The sequence below is a fragment of the Drosophila suzukii genome, chromosome 3 (genome assembly GCF_043229965.1).
Source record: "Drosophila suzukii chromosome 3, CBGP_Dsuzu_IsoJpt1.0, whole genome shotgun sequence".
Classification (NCBI taxonomy): Eukaryota; Metazoa; Arthropoda; class Insecta; order Diptera; family Drosophilidae; genus Drosophila; species Drosophila suzukii.
In genome coordinates this window covers 14,618,637-14,633,357 of record NC_092082.1, presented here as the reverse complement: position 1 = coordinate 14,633,357, position 14,721 = coordinate 14,618,637, and the positions used below count along the sequence as shown (strand labels likewise).

At 41.2% G+C, this 14,721-nt stretch overlaps 5 protein-coding genes across 7 annotated transcripts; 4 read left to right on the top strand and 1 right to left on the bottom strand.

Moving 5' to 3' along the window:
• The first annotated feature begins 77 nt into the window (after positions 1-77).
• Positions 78-2,130, top strand: LOC108005807 (serine protease inhibitor 77Ba-like). Of its 2 annotated transcripts, XM_036816006.3 has the most exons (5): positions 78-441; positions 563-899; positions 1,036-1,300; positions 1,359-1,721; positions 1,780-2,130. In XM_036816006.3, exons 2-5 carry the CDS (start codon positions 568-570, stop codon positions 2,056-2,058), a joined length of 1,239 nt encoding a protein of 412 aa, XP_036671901.3. In that variant the 5' UTR covers positions 78-441; positions 563-567; the 3' UTR covers positions 2,059-2,130. The 2 variants fall into 2 exon arrangements, with proteins under 2 accessions (XP_036671901.3, XP_016924624.3); XM_017069135.4 differs by having other exon boundaries at positions 78-899.
• Positions 2,131-2,217: 87 nt separating this feature from the next.
• LOC108005808 (serine protease inhibitor 77Ba-like) lies at positions 2,218-4,063 on the top strand. Its single transcript, XM_065864411.2, has 4 exons — positions 2,218-2,800; positions 2,887-3,157; positions 3,217-3,585; positions 3,765-4,063. The coding sequence occupies exons 1-4, from the start codon at positions 2,493-2,495 to the stop codon at positions 4,029-4,031; spliced, it is 1,215 nt and encodes a 404-aa protein (XP_065720483.2). The 5' UTR covers positions 2,218-2,492; the 3' UTR covers positions 4,032-4,063.
• Positions 4,064-4,566: 503 nt separating this feature from the next.
• On the top strand, positions 4,567-6,256 carry LOC108005779 (serine protease inhibitor 77Ba-like). Its single transcript, XM_017069109.4, has 4 exons — positions 4,567-4,952; positions 5,148-5,418; positions 5,475-5,837; positions 5,993-6,256. Exons 1-4 carry the CDS (start codon positions 4,660-4,662, stop codon positions 6,254-6,256), a joined length of 1,191 nt encoding a protein of 396 aa, XP_016924598.3. The 5' UTR covers positions 4,567-4,659.
• A 49-nt stretch (positions 6,257-6,305) lies between these two features.
• On the bottom strand, positions 6,306-8,257 carry Rbbp5 (retinoblastoma binding protein 5). Its single transcript, XM_017069108.4, has 7 exons — positions 8,122-8,257; positions 7,845-8,065; positions 7,581-7,787; positions 7,336-7,517; positions 7,154-7,273; positions 6,466-7,094; positions 6,306-6,410 (listed from the first exon to the last, which is right to left on the bottom strand). The coding sequence occupies exons 1-7, from the start codon at positions 8,138-8,140 to the stop codon at positions 6,322-6,324; spliced, it is 1,467 nt and encodes a 488-aa protein (XP_016924597.1). The 5' UTR covers positions 8,141-8,257; the 3' UTR covers positions 6,306-6,321.
• Positions 8,258-8,529: 272 nt separating this feature from the next.
• On the top strand, positions 8,530-13,746 carry eRF1 (eukaryotic release factor 1). Of its 2 annotated transcripts, none has more exons than XM_017069268.4 (8): positions 8,530-8,627; positions 9,208-9,473; positions 10,886-11,061; positions 11,118-11,587; positions 11,648-11,803; positions 11,920-12,117; positions 12,178-12,325; positions 12,499-13,167. In XM_017069268.4, the coding sequence occupies exons 2-8, from the start codon at positions 9,388-9,390 to the stop codon at positions 12,576-12,578; spliced, it is 1,314 nt and encodes a 437-aa protein (XP_016924757.1). In that variant the 5' UTR covers positions 8,530-8,627; positions 9,208-9,387; the 3' UTR covers positions 12,579-13,167. The 2 variants fall into 2 exon arrangements, with proteins under 2 accessions (XP_016924757.1, XP_016924755.1); XM_017069266.4 differs by lacking the exon at positions 12,499-13,167 and adding an exon at positions 13,418-13,746 and having other exon boundaries at positions 8,532-8,627.
• Positions 13,747-14,721: the final 975 nt, after the last annotated feature.

Here is a 14,721-nt window from a genome sequence, read left to right as displayed (position 1 = left end):
TCACCAGATGGGATTGCAGTTATTTCTATATTTTGGATGTCAAAAACTATTTCAGACAACAAAAAAACTACTTGCTTAATTTTTGAATATTCTAACATCACTACAGATGAGGATTGTTTAAATCAATATATGGTTTATGCTATGAAAAAATATTTTAAGAATTCTATTTTTCGTCGCATGCAACTATGGGGCCCTGTCTGAACGCACTACTAAACTTATGGTATGCATTTAAAGCCTTAGTAGTCTCTTTCAAAAAAACTTGAATATTCTAGGTCATGGACAATTTGAAAAAATCCAGACACGCCTACAAAAAAGAGCAGTGAAATTTATGTAAATTAAGAAACTGATTTTACTTTCTGGTGTACTCGGGACATGACTTGGAATATTGAACCAAAAATCTATAATCAGGAAGCCTATAAATAAAGTTTTCACAATCAAATGGTTAGTGTCGAACAGAACACTTTGGGTGTCGAAATAAACAAGCTTATTTAAGGATACTTTTCCAAAAGAGTGAACAAGGATACGGATCCTTATTGTAAACGCTCATTTTCTTAAACTGCAGATAATATGAAGATCGGGTGTTCAGTGTTTTTTGGCGGCTTAGTAATTTTATTGGCACATGGCCAATATGCCCAGACAACGAATGAAAAAGTGGACAAAATGATTCAGGGAATCCAGAAATTTTCCCTCAATCTCCTGCACAAGGTGATCTTATATAGAGAAGAGAAAATGCAACACGTGAACGAAATGATATCGCCCTTTTCCGTGTGGACCATGTTGCTAATGTTATACCATGGAGCGAAAGGAAAAACCTTCGAGCAGCTGCGTGATGTAATGGGGATCACCGTCGAAGAAGCCGAACTGAAAAAGTTCTATGAAGATACGCGCGAACTTCGAGAGTAAGTAAAGAAAATAAGACATAATATAACTTTTAGAAGTTACCAAATTCCAAATCTTTAAAGATATTATATTCGGTAGTATCCTGTAAGAAAGCCTATGCTTGTTATTATCGCTAGCTTCTTTTTTCCACTTAAGCGCCGATTCTTCCGAGCTGGAGATTCGCTCCTGGCAAAAGCTGTACCACAGCAAGAATTATCTTATTAATAGTGACTACAACAATGTTACGTATGAGTACGATATGGGACCCGATAGAAAAGATTTCGAGCAGCAGGTGGGATATATCAACGATGATATTCGGGCGGCCACAAACGATTACATTCACGCCACTATTCAGAAAAATAGTATATCTGGGGCCAGGATGTTGTTGGTCTCTGCCATCTACTTCATGGCCAAGTGGAAGGTAAGACTTTGACTGTTTGTTTCCTACAGATCCTTCAATACATTGTGTTCATTTCCAGCATCCCTTCAACGAGAAGTTGACGAGAGAAGAACCATTTTATAACGAGACTTCCCCATACAGGCAAATCGCTAAGGTGTCCATGATGATGCAGATAGCCAAGTTCGCCTACGTTGATGAGATTAAGGGTCTGAATGCCCGTGTCCTGGAACTGCCTTACGGTACAGAGGACACACTAGCGATGCTCGTAATGCTGCCCAATCGCGGATCTTCAGTCAAGCAGGTGGTAAACAATCTAATGAAACTGGGCTTGCTTTCCATTCTGGATTCTTTTACGAATAGAGATGCGGAAAACGATGTGGAGGTCAAGATTCCTAAGCTGAATACGTACTCCGCATATATACTTCCGAAGTTTCTATACCAGGTAGTTGCAATTATATAATTAATTTAAACTTTCACATCAAATTGAAATCCAACAAAAGATAGGTCTCGAGGATGTGGTAACCTCTAATAAGGCAAACCTAGAGGGCATGACCAAGGGGCCAGATTCTATAAAGATGTCCCTCTCGCACAGCCTCCATTTCAGTCGGATAATCATGGACGAAATGGGTACGCCTGGAGCAACTCCGAAGCCTGCGCGGTCCAACAAGACAGGAGTGATTGAGTTCCACATGAACAAGCCTTTCATTTATCTTGTCGTGCAGAAGGAATTGAAGCTGATACTCTTCGCCGGAGCTGTGCGGAATAGGGATAGGAAATGATTCAATGTGTCTTAGTACGAAAAAAATAAACTTATAAGCTGCATGGGCCTTGTGACCCACATTTGTTTAGTCGTTGTTGTTTTCTTCAGTCTGAAAGTAAAAAGTAATTTATCCGGCCGAACATTTCTTTTTCTAAATCTTAGGAACGTTTCTTCTCAAGGGAGCGATAATCTAATTGATTGTATAACTACTTTGACAAAATAAAGGCTTGTGCACGAAAATAAAGCTGTAAAATATCGAGCTCGAAATAGATTTTGCTGTCTAGTGCAATTAGACCGTGGCCTGGAATATTAAACTGTAAAACCCTAACCTAATTAGAAAGTGTATAAATAGGATTTTGCTTGGTTCAATTATCAGTTTCGATATGAGGAAAACTTAAACTAAGGAGTTATATAGAAAAAGCAAGCACCATCGAACGACCTGTTAATAACATAATGTCTGGACTTTCACTGCTGTTGTGCGTGATGTCCATTGTCCTACCGATGGTGCTGGAGATATATGCCCAGTCAACTCCGCAGGGAATCCAGGACTTTTCCTTTGATCTCCTGCAGCGCGTTTCCGTCGAAGTGGAGAAGGCCAACAGAAACTTCATGATATCGCCCTTCTCCGTGTGGTCACTACTGGTGCTACTCTACGAGGGATCGGCGGGTAGAACTTATGACCAGCTGCGCCAGACCCTTGGGATCAACTTTACCGATGAAAAGCTACGTAAATTCTGTAAGGTGGTGCATCAGTTTTTGAAGTAAGTTAAGAAGATAATTATTATTATATTTATATTATTTAAACAAAACATCTGAACTAATTGCCAAATCTAACTTTCCATAAAAGCACCAACATTTCCGATGTCGAGATGGGCATTCTGCAGGCCGTTTACACCGGCAAGGATTATCCTATTAAGAACAACTACCGAAACGTCATCCAGAACTACAACATGGAGCTTTTGGAAGTCGATTTCAATAGCCCGGATGCGGCGGTGCAGATCAATGAGGCTACAAATCGTGTCACCCGAGGTCTCATTCCGTATGCCATTCTGCCAGAGGATATTTATGGAGCCAAGATGTTCCTGCTCTCCTCACTTTACTTCAAGGGCCAGTGGAAGGTGGGATATTGGCATTACTTGTTTCTCAAATTCTTCTATTATATCCTCTTCGGTTCCAGTTTCCATTTAACAAGGCTCTGACTAGAGATGAGCCCTTTTACAGCGAGAGCGGCGAGGTTATCGGCAAAATACCCATGATGGTGCAGGAAGCGAACTTCGCCTACGTCTCCAACTTAGAGGGTCTGGATGGCTATGTCCTGGAGCTTCCCTATGGAACCCAGGACAGGCTGGCGATGCTCGTGTTTCTGCCCAAGCGCGGATTCAAGTTGAATAATATGGCCAACAATCTGAAGACCCTGGGATTGCGGCCTATCCTTCAGCGGCTGGCGGCTTTTAGAAAAAGTGACTCCAAGGACAACGAAGTGGAGGTTATTATGCCTAAGTTCATGATTACCACTGACTTCGAACTCACGGATATCCTTATCCAGGTGGGCCTGACTATTTGTATATTTAATCCTTATATTAGAAATGTTTTATTGATTTTAATAACCAGTTACAGAGTGGATTTTAAGAAATCATAGTTATTAGCCCTTATTTATAACCTTTAAGTTTTTTAATTAGAAACAACTGGAATTTATCATATTTTATTCCGAATTTGTATTCCTAGATGGGCATTCGGGATCTATTCGATGAGAAGGCCGCTAACCTGGACCGGATGTCGCCCGGATTGTTCGCCAAGCTAGTCGTCCACTCCACCAAGATCATTGTGGACGAGCAGGGAACCACGGCAGGAGCTATCACAGAGGCTGCGCTGATCAACAAGGCAGCGCCGCCCAAGTTCCAGCTGAACAGACCCTTCCAGTACTTGATCGTAGAGAGGGGATCTGGCCTGATGCTCTTCGCCGGCCAAGTTCGGAACCCCAAGGCAGCTTAAAAATCTGAACATTCAGTGAACGTAAAAAGGTTAATTGAGTTTATTTCTTGATCCGATATGTGTTCTTTGAGGATCCTTGTCTTAGTTAGGAAAATGTACTAAGTATGTATGTATGTATTTTTCTTTATAGTGAATTCAAGGATGGTTTAAAATAAACTAAATCATGTATAGTAAAGTAAGAAGTAAATGCTATCTTAGTAATCTTAGTAGCTCCAACTCGCTCTGGCACTCCCCTTAGCTTAGTAACGGGTATCTGATAGTCGAGACCATCGACTATAGCTTTCTCTCTTGATTAAATCAAAAATTTTAGAAAATTCAAATTGATTTGATTTTGGGAGGCTTTAAATGGTAATGATATACATACGTGAATAATATAGGCAATATTGCAAAATACTTTGACAAATTGAAGTCTTATGCACGAAAAGGACTTTAAAAATTGTCTGGAAATATATTTTACTCAGATCATGGCCGCGAATACTATACTTAAATAATATTTGAAATTGAAAGTGTATAAATAGAGTTTCTCTTAACAAATTTTGCAGTCTCTAACAGACAGGTGTTGTGGAAATCGCGGAAGTGAAAATAGGAAAAATAATTAAGGATTACATAGAAAGAATACTTTAACAAGATGTTTAAATTTCCACTTATATTGGCCGTCATTGTCCTTATGATGGCGCATGAGGAATACGCCCAGTCTTTATCGCAAGGAGTCGAGGACTTCTCCTTAGAACTCTTTCGCCGAATAGCCGTCGACTCGAACCAGGACTTCATGATATCGCCCTTCACTGTGTGGTCACTTTTCGTGCTTCTCTTCGAGGGATCGTCAGGAGGAACTTATTACCAACTGCGTCAAGCCCTTGGGATCAATGGCGATGATAGAACTTTACGTGAGTTCTCCAGGGCGCGGAATCAGTTTCTCAAGTGAGTAATATAAATCTATCTATTGATAAAAACGCTTATTATTGCAGATAAAACAATTTAATAATATTAACTACATATATTTTTGTACAGAAACATTTTCGCTCATTACAAAAGAACAGTCTTTTGAAGCCATATTCAAAAAAAACTAAGAGACAGGTATCTTACTAAATGGTTGTTTCTCCTTTTTTTTAAAAGCCTCATGACTAACGAAATCGAGATCAAAGCCCTTCGTGGCATTTACGTCGCCCACAAATTTTCGATCACTCCGATATACAAAAGTATACTGCAGCAGTACAGCATTCAGCCCTTCGAAGTAGACTTTAAAAACCTGGGTACGGTGCGTCGCATTAATGAGCAAATTTCTTCCGCCACCCGAGGACTTATAAAAAACACTGTACAACAACGAGATTTAAGCGACGCCACAATGTTTCTGCTCTCCACCATTTACTTCAAGGGTAAATGGAAGGTAGAATAGGCTTGTTCTTTGTAACAGATCCTTTAACACATCCTCTGCCATTGCAGTTTCCCTTTAGCAAGGATATGACAAGGGTTGCTCCGTTTTACAACGAGAACGGTCAGGTTATCGCACAGGTACCCATGATGAACAAGGAAGCTAATTTCCCCACTGTCTACCTAGCGGAACTGGCCGGTACTGCTTTGGAGTTGCCCTACGGGTCCCTAGAGTGGATGTCGATGATCGCGGTGCTGCCCGACGAAAAGATTACGTTGAATACCGTGGTCAACAAACTCAAGACTGTGGGACTGCAACGCATTCTTCAAAGGTTAGCTGAGTATAAAATGAAAAACAGCGACGCAATGATTGACGTCTCGATGCCCAAGTTTGAAACGACTACCGACCTTTCGCTCAATGATATCCTTAAACAGGTTAGTGAACTCTTTAAAGTAATTTACAGATAATTACCTATCAGTAATGAAAAGTATTCGGCTAATCGAATTTTTCATTACTAAAATTGAAAATTAAAAAAAAAACTTAGATTTAAATTTAGTTTACCAAAATTCTTGCATTTTAAACTGTCTAGATGGGTATCCGGGATTTATTCGACCAAAACACTGCCAATCTGGACCGCATAGCACCGGGATTATACGCCTCACTGTGCAAACACTCCAGCAAGATAGTTGTCGATGAACAGGGAACCGAGGCCGCCGGGATCACGGGTTTATCGTTAGGCTTTAAATTCCTTTCACCCCGAATCGACCTGAACAGACCCTTCTTGTACTTGATCGTGGAAAAGCAAACCGGCCTGCTGCTCTTCGCTGGCCAAGTTCGAAATCCTAAGGCCTAATCCAAAGCCTAGCGAGCCTCTATAACTATACCACAAAAAATACTTAACGTTTAGTAAAATCTGGTTTATTTCTTGGTACGACCGGCGGCCTTTTTTCCGCCCACAGGTTGCTGCTTATCTTTGCTGGCCTTGCTGGAAATGAGGGGATGGGTTTCTGTAATAAAAAGTAAATGTTTAAAGGACCATAAATCTTGTTTTTTGGATCATACCATCGGTGGGAGCATCAGGTAGGCTGACATCGTATAGCTGCATGCGTCGGCGCTTGGAAGCCATTATATCGTCCTCGTAGTCATGTGGATCAGTGCTGAGCATCACTGCACTGGCCTCCAGTCCGTCCTGACTAGCCCAACCGTCCTCGGGATCCTCCACCTCCGGCGCCATGGGCAGGAACTGCAGCGCATTCTCGTCTTCGCCCTCCTCGTCGGAGGAGCAAAATGCAGCCACTGGCTCCACCTTCTGCACATCCACCTCAATTTCCTCGTCTTGTTGCGCGTCTGCGTTCAGGTCCACAGACTTGTCCTCGTCCGCAATATCGAACTCTGACTCCCGCTCCTCGTACTCTACGTTTTCATCCAATTCCTTGAAATCTGGTGCAAAGGCCGACCAGTTTTCCACTTGATTTTGGGCCCAAATCGATACAAGCCCGGAGCTGATGCTGGCGATGATAGGCCGGACAGGATGCCACACTACGTCCAAGAGCAGCTCACCCTTGGTGCCGTGCAGGATCTTAACCAGGTTGCCTATGGACTTCTCCCATATATAGAGAGCATGCTGGCGCGCACTGCCGGCGCAAATGTACTCGCCATCGCCGGAGAAGCAGCACTTCTTCCAGGTGGTCCTAAATGGAAAAGATTGTGATCAAACAAATGGTTTTAAATGGTTGGCTTTAAGTGTTACTTGTTAACTAAGTCCTGCAGCTTTTGTATAGGCTCCGGCTCACCGTCTTTGCCTAACGTGATAATTTCCTTGGAGTCATAGACTCGAATTACTCGATCTGAGGTGTTGATAAGGAATGCACTAGGAAATGAATTTAAATATGAGCAATAGAGTTCGATAAGGTTTTCTATTTCCACACTTACTCTCCGCGCCTCGCGAATTCTATGCTCTTTACAGCCGTTGCACTTGAGGTACCCACAATAATGCGAAAACTGGCGACCACCTCAAAGGTTTCCACATCCAGGACGAGTATTTTTCCCTTGGCATTGCCTGTGTAGATGTGCTTGCCTCTGCGATCGAAAGAGGCCACAATGTTCAGGTCGCCCTACGGGGTAACGACAAAGAGTTATCTAAAGATTGAAGCTCCACATTCTAGTGGCAAACCCACATCAGAGTCCAAGGGGAGGCAGCGGTGGGATCCGCCGATCTCTACCATAACGGCGGCATATCGCATGGGGCAGACCAGGAGTCGGTTGTCATTTCGCGGATCGAACTGGACCTTCAGCACGGGCGAGGGAAACCTGTACTTGTGCTCCAACTCGCCGGTTAGCACGTCCCAAATGCACACATTGTTGTCCGTGGAAGCTGAAAGTAACTGCAATGGAATGGAATGTTGTAAGAACTATACAGTGAGGAGGAGGTGACCACCCACCTTGTGACCATTCCTGGTCCAACTGAGACTGCATACGGGATGTACATGGGCTGAAATAATCTTCGCAATGCCCCGCGTCAGGAAATCCCAAATCACGATGCGTCCATCATTACAGCCTACGGCCAAAAGGGTTCCGTATTTGTTAAAGGCACACGTCACGGCCAGTGAAATGCAGTCCAGAGAGCCGTCGAACTCCTCGGGGTAGTTCTGTCCAAAAGATTCTGCAGAAATCGGAGGTTAATATTTAATAAACATACAGATTTGGCGCGTTTCTTACCTAGCAGCTCCAAATTCATTTTTGTTTACTATCTTCTTCTTTCAATATGACAACTGACACTCACAGAGAAGCGGCGTAACATGGATGTTAATAAGCATTCGATTAACATTATTTTATCTAATCGATAGCTTTTTTTATTTAAGCTGTTCAATTTAGTAACAAGTATGTAAAGTAATCCTTAAAAATTTTGTAAATTTTTTTTATTTGAAAGTTTAATATGGTTTATTGGTCTTTTGCAAAAAAATCAAAATTCTTGGAATGTTTGCAAAAATATTAAATTAAAGAAACCTTTGCTAATAACAAAAGTGGAAATCATTTTTAAATTGCACACATACATCAAATTAACAACTACTTTAAGTTATTTGAGCAGTACCTCTTCATCTAGTCCCAATCGATAATATTTCTCTAACACCGACGATAGTCCCACCCGATATCTCTAAACTTTTGAAATATCGATAGTGTCATCGGATTTTCCCCACCTCTATTTTTTGAGCTCTGTGCACGTTGTATGTGAAAAATTTATGCAGATGTATTCGCCAATTGTAACCAAGCCCGGATTGTGAAATTACAAGCAGACAGCGAGCAGCATAATAAGTGCATTCAGTTGGCCAAGCGAACGTTTTGAAACAAGCCAATTCGGTGACATTTTGGCCATGGCACGCGATTGTGTCAACGTCACCTTTGGAGCACTCGCTCTCTCTCGCTCGCTCGCTCCCCCTCTCGTTGCTGCCAATTTTTTGCGTTCGCTCTCTCGCTCGCCCCCGAAAGCTTAACGGTTGGAGTGAAATAATGAAATAACCGAGTTTCGACTTTCGTTCACAACAAAAGTGCGGCCCTTTTATGCCAAAATTACTTTTAGTTTCGAACTGTTTTCAAATCGGTTTCGAGGTTTTTCCAGTTGGCCAGCGAGTGCTAGAGAAGGGGGGAGCGAACAAAGTAGTATGCAATTACGGTGCTCGCGCTCTGCTTGTGCCTTCCACTCCTCTCTCTCATCTTAGCTTTTCCCCCCATCGCCCCTGCCCATCTTCGGCGCATTAACTGTGCATGTGTTTGTGTTTTATTTTAAACGTTTTTTAATCGTTGCAGTGTATTCATCGCCAGCCACGTTAAAAGGAAGAACGTGTATGTGAATACGACTAGCAGAGCAGAGAAGCCAAGTGAAGGATTCAGGAGCCCAAATTCTCAATCCCCATCCCACACAGCCTTACGCACACATACGCACGCTCTCCGGGAGAGGAAGGGTAAATAAAACAAGCAACGAGCAAAATGTCTGGCGAGGAAACGTCTGCCGATCGCAATGTCGAGATCTGGAAAATCAAGAAGCTCATCAAGAGCTTGGAAATGGCCCGTGGGTGAGTGTTGTGGATAATATCCTTGTTATTCCGATTCCCCACCTCTTTTGTGTACGTGCGTGGGGTATACACAACGCAAAAACAACAACAGGGGTGGAAGTGGGCGTAGTGTGGGTGGGGACGCGGGGAGCAGCGAGTACAACCACCTTTCCTTGTCTTGTTGTTGCCGAGCGACTCGACTCTCCTTTGCATTGTCTCCAATCTCCGCACGATCCCTCGCTCTCTTCCGCCCTCTCTTTTTTTTTTTTGCATATGAGCAACACGTTTTTGTCGGGTTTTTATCAGTTCAAACTAGACTGATTGAGTGTTTGAGAGAGGCATAGAGCGAGAGAGAGGGATTGGGAGTGAGTAATGCGCCTCGTGGCCGTTGTGCGTGTGCGTATGTGTATGTGTGTGCCCCGAAATGGGCCAAGCTTTGTTGCCGTCCCCCCCTCCGCTCTCACTCTAACACTTTCCAACAACCGCCTTCGCCCCATCTCGCTCCCTCTCTCGACCCGGTCCTTACCGCTTTACTCCGCTTCAGAGTGGGTAACAAGGTCAGCGAATAGAGTGACCCCCGCAGGAACATAACTAGATATATATGCATATATATCTTGTTGTCAACATACGCCACAGTTGGGGCCAACATAATACAGCTGCCAACTGGAGTTTGCCACCCTTGCCAATTGGAATTTGCTGAGTACAGTTATATAGGTTCTCCCATTGGTTTTCATTCAAATGCAATATATATTTATATATTCCATGTTATTGTTCCTATTTCTTACTCGCGTATTAAAAGTAAAAGCAGTCAGTCGAAGTTGCTTTACCCTTTTGCATAGATAACATAAATGTAATAACGCTTCGTTGATATAAACTTAAGACTACATATAAAAACCTTTAGAAACCATCACCACATACTGGTTAAAAAATAATACAATACAATTTTTTTAAAATAATTTTTTAGGAAATGTTACCATCCGCAAGGGTATGTCGACTTATTATTAACTTTGTAAGGAAAGTGGGTCTAACTTCGTTGAAATATCATTTTTTTTGATAGTCCAAAAATAAACATAGGGTTATTATGTTTTTTATTTAGGAGGCAAATTACTCAAGATAAAAATTAAAATCCAATAAGAAAAACTCAATATATAAGAGAAATAAAAATAAATAAATATAGAGTAAACGAAACTGAAAAAGCCTAAGACCAATTTAAGTACCATATAAATTACTCAACCTGAATGCTAAGCCATGTAAAGATTTTTTCGCATGTGACAGAATTTCAAGGTCTATTTGCAAAATTAAAGTAGGTTGCTATTCCTAGTAGCCGACGTGTAAATATCAATTTGTCGTGCACTGTTTCTATGGGAGAAAAATAACCTATTATCTTTGCCATTTCCACGTCTAACTTTCTCCCCTTGTTTTGCGATTTTCAGCAATGGCACCAGCATGATTTCTTTGATTATTCCGCCAAAAGATCAAATCTCGCGCGTCAGCAAAATGTTGGCCGATGAGTTTGGAACGGCCTCGAACATCAAATCCCGGGTAAACCGCCTGTCCGTCCTCGGTGCCATTACGTCGGTACAGCACAGACTCAAATTATACACCAAAGGTGAGTTTTACACACTCCTTGGAGATCCTAAATACCTAATCCCTGCTCGATTTCAGTGCCTCCCAACGGTTTGGTCATCTACTGCGGCACAATTGTCACAGAGGAGGGCAAGGAGAAGAAGGTGAACATAGACTTCGAGCCATTCAAGCCCATCAACACGTCGCTTTACCTGTGCGACAACAAGTTCCACACGGAGGCCCTCACTGCCCTGCTCGCCGACGACAACAAATTCGGATTCATCGTGATGGACGGTAATGGAGCGCTGTTCGGAACCCTTCAGGGCAACACCCGCGAGGTGCTCCACAAGTTCACCGTCGATCTGCCGAAGAAGCACGGACGTGGTGGTCAGTCCGCCCTTCGTTTTGCCCGTCTGCGTATGGAGAAGCGCCACAACTATGTGCGAAAGGTCGCTGAGGTGGCCACCCAGCTCTTCATCACTAACGACAAGCCCAACATTGCCGGACTCATCTTGGCCGGTAGTGCGGACTTCAAGACGGAGCTCAGTCAGTCCGATATGTTCGATCCTGTAAGTTTGCTAGCTTGCCATCCGTTTGTTCTGTAACTTGAACTGGTTTTTCCCTTTCAGCGTTTGCAAACAAAAGTTATTAAGCTGGTGGACGTGTCTTATGGCGGCGAAAACGGTTTTAACCAGGCCATTGAATTGGCAGCCGAATCGTTGCAGAACGTTAAATTCATACAGGAGAAGAAACTCATCGGTCGTTACTTTGATGAAATTTCTCAGGTGAGTTGACGAAGCATTTGCTTTAGAGGTTAGAAATAGATTACATAAATCAAGAGATAAAAGAATAGTGAAATCAAGTGAAATTTACTAAATCAAAAACCTCAAATTTTCAATAGGATACTGGCAAATACTGTTTTGGAGTGGAGGATACTTTGCGGGCACTGGAACTTGGCTCTGTGGAGACCCTTATTTGCTGGGAGAACCTGGATATTCAACGTTATGTTCTCAAGAATCATGCCAACTCGACGTCAACGACAGTATTACATTTGACGCCGGAGCAGGAAAAGGACAAATCGCACTTCACTGACAAGGAGGTGGGTACTAAAAGTCCAATGGGCCATTAATAAATGCTAACTTTTACTCCAATCCAACAGAGCGGGGTAGAAATGGAGCTGATTGAGTCTCAGCCGCTGCTGGAATGGCTGGCAAACAACTATAAAATGTTCGGAGCCACACTGGAGATTATCACGGACAAGTCCCAGGAGGGAAGTCAGTTCGTGCGAGGTTTCGGCGGAATCGGCGGTAAGTTTTCAACTTTTACGCAAAATATTAGCTGGCTAGTGGTAGATCGATAATATTCCAAACAAATGCTGCAACTATTTCTATTCCTCTTTCCTCATGCTGCTTTCACACGGTCGTCAACGCTATATTGTAAATGTATACTCAAAAAAATGTTACCACAATTCGATATGTAGGCATATTGCGCTATAAAGTAGATTTCCAATCCCTACAGGCCGACGAGCCGCTGGAGGATGTCGATCTCGATGACTATTAAGCCGGGTGGGGCTGCGAACGGGTCTCGGTTATGCGTTACATACATAATAAACCAGTACTTTTTGGGAAACCTCGTAAAGCAAAACGTTCAAATTGATTAGGAACCAATTTACTTGCCACATAGTTTTACCTATGTTCAGCGTAGTCGTTCAATATTTATCACCAATAGGGTCCCTCATCAGTCGGATGGTGCATTTCCTTGTCGATCAGATCAGCGTGTATCTAGATATGTACCTATATACGTTTTACCAAATTTTTAAATCAATCGTCGTGCACCAAGCGGAACCGAGTGCGAGATTACTTTTAAGCAGCAAATTAAATTCGTATTTCGTATTCGTAATTCGTAATTCAATTGTCATGTAAAAGAGATATTAGCCCATTCTCTGTTCACCTGGTTCGGATTTGCGACTACGGTTTTAGGAAGCATATGATCTACGGTGAACATGCCACTATTAGCTGGAAGAGTTTCGAACGTATCTGCATTTTCCCCCTATTCAAATTACAACCGAGTGTTATAAGAAAGTATACAAATCTAATCCATAAAATTGTAATAAAAATTAAACCAGAAATAAAACACCACACATAATGAGGATGGATATCCGTTTATATTCAATCGCGAAAATAAAACACGGGCTTCATGTGCTATTTATTAATTAGTAAATGAAAAATACATATATTATGTCAAAGGGGATGAGAGCTGTAATGTATTATCTTGTATTTGAATTATTTGTGTTGAGCCTATTGTTTTTCCTTTTCTTTTTTTCAATATCTGCTTTTGTTCCCCAAGTCTTTTTTTGTTTGTTTATTTTATTTTAATTTATTTAAATTGTGCTTTCTCAGGTATCTTACGCTACAAGGTGGACTTCCAGAGTATGCAGCTCGATGAATTGGACAATGACTGCTTCGACCTAGATGATTACTAGAAAATGTTTCTGTAGAATTGAATTTGCAACTACCGTCGACCGCAAAGTGAAAACTGCAACTACATAAAACCAGGAAAATCAAATAGAATATTTTATAATACGAAAAACACACATACCTTCTTCCATTTTAACGTTGTTGGCGAAAAAAGTAAAATTTAAATTAATGCATATAAATACAAACGATATAATGTTAAATCGAGGAAAACATATTAAAATGATACCGTTTTACGTGAACAAAACCATAAATTGAACACATTTTTTGAGGTTGGTTGGTGAAACATATTATATAATTGCTATTGATATAATTCATAAAACTTTGCTTGCTATAGCTGAAAAAATACCGATAAAGTTATCATTCTATATTGCTCATTTAAATTATTGATATGAATTCACCCGAGATACATTTCGGACGTCCGGTATCTTTTGGATAACATTACATACACTGCTGGAAATGCTGGTAGCCACTTTTAGTGTTACTACCAGTATAACAATGAAAGTGTGGTTGAAAGTAAAGGGAAATGGGCATGACATTTCTTACTTTCTATTTGCAGGCACACTTGGAAACAGTTTATTACGAGATTCCCAACAGATTAGTTGACGCTTATACGTGTATGGCTACAAATACAAACATCATTTATTTATAAGCGATTTGCATTTAAGAATTTGGATAGATCCATTTGGTAAGTTAAAACTTGTTTCTGAATCACACTTACAAGCAAGTTCCTGTACTCGTTTGAATATATGTAAGTAAAGAAAAACTTACAGTTCACCTTCTCTAACAGAGAAATTTATTAAATAATATTACCCTGACTATAAAAACAGCTTAAAAGTTTAGCTTAGCGAGATCTGACTGTATGTAATTAAATATGCAACAGCAACAGTTGGGTTGGCCAAGTTTGCTTTTGGCATGCACTGTGAACGATAGACTTATTAAATCGATAGGGTAATTATTCTATTTTTGTTAATTTGATAATAATCGTATTAATAGAAACCTTTTTTAATGGGTTAATTTATAAGTGCAAAATTTCTTTTGATGGTACATTAGTTTGGATAAATTTTATTGCTTAATGAATGCTGAGTTAAATAAAACGTGTTTTGCATGGAAAACTAACACAATTAATGTGTAATACTGACCATTTATGCAGGAAAAATTCGATTTAAATAAAATAAGGTCCACTCTAAAGCCCACAAGTGTACTCTGGTATGAGTATATTTACAGCC

Bases quoted from the DNA above. Each gene is read 5' to 3' on its own strand.
- LOC108005807 (XM_036816006.3), top strand. From the start codon at position 568: ATGAAGATCGGGTGTTCAGTGTTTTTTGGCGGCTTAGTAATTTTATTG. The intron at 900-1,035 runs GTAAGTAAAGAA...TTTCCACTTAAG, and splicing joins GATACGCGCGAACTTCGAGA to CGCCGATTCTTCCGAGCTGG. The intron at 1,722-1,779 runs GTAGTTGCAATT...ATCCAACAAAAG, and splicing joins TTCCGAAGTTTCTATACCAG to ATAGGTCTCGAGGATGTGGT.
- LOC108005808 (XM_065864411.2), top strand. From the start codon at position 2,493: ATGTCTGGACTTTCACTGCTGTTGTGCGTGATGTCCATTGTCCTACCG. The intron at 3,158-3,216 runs GTGGGATATTGG...CTTCGGTTCCAG, and splicing joins ACTTCAAGGGCCAGTGGAAG to TTTCCATTTAACAAGGCTCT. The intron at 3,586-3,764 runs GTGGGCCTGACT...TTGTATTCCTAG, and splicing joins TCACGGATATCCTTATCCAG to ATGGGCATTCGGGATCTATT.
- eRF1 (XM_017069266.4), top strand. From the start codon at position 9,388: ATGTCTGGCGAGGAAACGTCTGCCGATCGCAATGTCGAGATCTGGAAA. The intron at 9,474-10,885 runs GTGAGTGTTGTG...TGCGATTTTCAG, and splicing joins AGCTTGGAAATGGCCCGTGG to CAATGGCACCAGCATGATTT. The intron at 11,804-11,919 runs GTGAGTTGACGA...AATTTTCAATAG, and splicing joins ACTTTGATGAAATTTCTCAG to GATACTGGCAAATACTGTTT.
- LOC108005779 (XM_017069109.4), top strand. From the start codon at position 4,660: ATGTTTAAATTTCCACTTATATTGGCCGTCATTGTCCTTATGATGGCG. The intron at 4,953-5,147 runs GTGAGTAATATA...TTTTTTTAAAAG, and splicing joins GCGCGGAATCAGTTTCTCAA to CCTCATGACTAACGAAATCG. The intron at 5,419-5,474 runs GTAGAATAGGCT...CTGCCATTGCAG, and splicing joins ACTTCAAGGGTAAATGGAAG to TTTCCCTTTAGCAAGGATAT.
- Rbbp5 (XM_017069108.4), bottom strand. The intron at 7,788-7,844 runs GTGGGTGGTCAC...ATTCCATTGCAG, and splicing joins GGACCAGGAATGGTCACAAG to TTACTTTCAGCTTCCACGGA. The intron at 7,518-7,580 runs GTGGGTTTGCCA...GTTACCCCGTAG, and splicing joins GCCTCCCCTTGGACTCTGAT to GGCGACCTGAACATTGTGGC.